The 1527-nt window shown below is 44.0% G+C and overlaps 1 protein-coding gene across 2 annotated transcripts; it reads right to left on the bottom strand.

The window, feature by feature from the left end:
• Nucleotides 1-303: 303 nt before the first annotated feature.
• LOC116897894 (zinc finger CCHC domain-containing protein 10-like) lies at nt 304-917 on the bottom strand. Of its 2 annotated transcripts, XM_032899300.1 has the most exons (2): nt 886-917; nt 304-732 (listed from the first exon to the last, which is right to left on the bottom strand). In XM_032899300.1, the coding sequence occupies exons 1-2, from the start codon at nt 915-917 to the stop codon at nt 360-362; spliced, it is 405 nt and encodes a 134-aa protein (XP_032755191.1). In that variant the 3' UTR covers nt 304-359. The 2 variants fall into 2 exon arrangements, with proteins under 2 accessions (XP_032755191.1, XP_032755190.1); XM_032899299.1 differs by having other exon boundaries at nt 304-917.
• Nucleotides 918-1527: the final 610 nt, after the last annotated feature.

The following is a 1527-nucleotide window of genomic DNA, read 5'->3' as shown; positions in this document are numbered from 1 at the left end:
GCTGAGCATGGTGGCATGTATCTGCAGTCCCAACACTAGAGAAGCAGACAGGTAGATCTCTCTGAAATCAAGGCCAGCCTGTGCTACAGATCAAGTTCAAGGCCAGCCATACCTATAAAATGAGACCCAGTCTTTACAAAAAGAAAAGCAACAGCAAAAACCCAATATTCATTCCTAAAATAAACATATATATATATATATATATATAATCTTTATTTAATATCCTACCTAATGGTGAATACTTAGAAAGTTCTGGACTTTAACAAGTCTGACCAGCTAACTTGTTTGCTTGAGCATGTCTTCAGTTCCCCTGGGAGTCACAAATGCTTTCCATCCATTGGTCCAGAGTAGAGAGAGCTCTATTTCTTTTTCCTCTTCTTTGGTGGCTCGTCGTCAGAGCTGCTCTCGGAACTGCTGCTGCTGCTGCTGCTGCTGCTGCTGCTGCTGCTGCTGCTGCTGCTGCTGCTGCTGCTGCTGCTGCTGCTGCTGCTGTAGAAGCTGGAGTCTGAGTCCGAGGAGGAGGAGGGATAGGCTGAGGAGGAGGAGCTAGAAAGGCTTCCATCTGAGTCACTGTCCTCTGAAGAGAATGAGGCAGATGTCTCGCTCTCTGATGAAGACTCACTGGCTGAACTGTCACTGCTAGAGGTACTGGAACTCGTGACACTCTTAGGCCTCCTCTTCTTCTTGGTCTTTCTCTCCATGTTGGTCTCTCCCATGCTTTGCTGCAATAATCTGTTTTCTTTTTCTTTTAAAGCTTTCTTCAGCTCTGCTGTTCTCGAAGGCCTGTGTAGGTACTTTCTCTTCCCTTTGCATTCATAAGTCCAATGTCCAAATTCCAAGCATTTCTGACATCTTACGTGTTGCTTATTGACTTCAGCTTGCCACCGAGCTATAAGCCGATGCATAGGAGTCACCATCTTGAAGTGGACCGAGAATCACATTTTAAGAAAAGCAATAGGTGATAGTGATTGATAAGTCCTAATAGCAATTGTATTATCTGCAAATAGCATAATGACCATCTTTGTTCCAGAATTTATTTTTTAAAATTAGCCTATCGATGTCATGGTAACACTCGTCCTTTAAAATAGGAGATCTTGTAATACTGAGTTCTTTGGCATACAGAGCATACTAATGTGAAAGTGAAGGGTAGCTGGACACAGAGGCACCTGCAGAGATAAATGATAGGGTTTTAAAGGTACTAAAATGCACATACAGAAATTGACACAGCTATGGCTGGAGAGGAATATTACTGTGGTTGGTTTCTTGGCAGGTAGCATGTGGAGCCTTTGAAGTGACAGGCAAGTGGATGTGCTGGTAGCTGAGGAGCTACAGGACAGGTCTTGGGAGGCTAATAGGGTTGCCACAGCAGGAATACAGCTGACACAGTAGAAGTGGTAATATTGCATGCCACGTAACTGCCATTTGCTGGAGAGATGGTTATAAAGAATATTCAGGATAGTAATGGGGGGGCCACAAAAAAAAAAGTCTGCCAAAGACAAGAGGAGTCAGTAGGCCCTGCTTTCAGGT

This window comes from Rattus rattus, chromosome 4 (genome assembly GCF_011064425.1).
Source record: "Rattus rattus isolate New Zealand chromosome 4, Rrattus_CSIRO_v1, whole genome shotgun sequence".
Lineage (NCBI taxonomy): Eukaryota > Metazoa > Chordata > Mammalia > Rodentia > Muridae > Rattus > Rattus rattus.
This window is presented reverse-complemented; position numbering and strand designations above follow the sequence as displayed.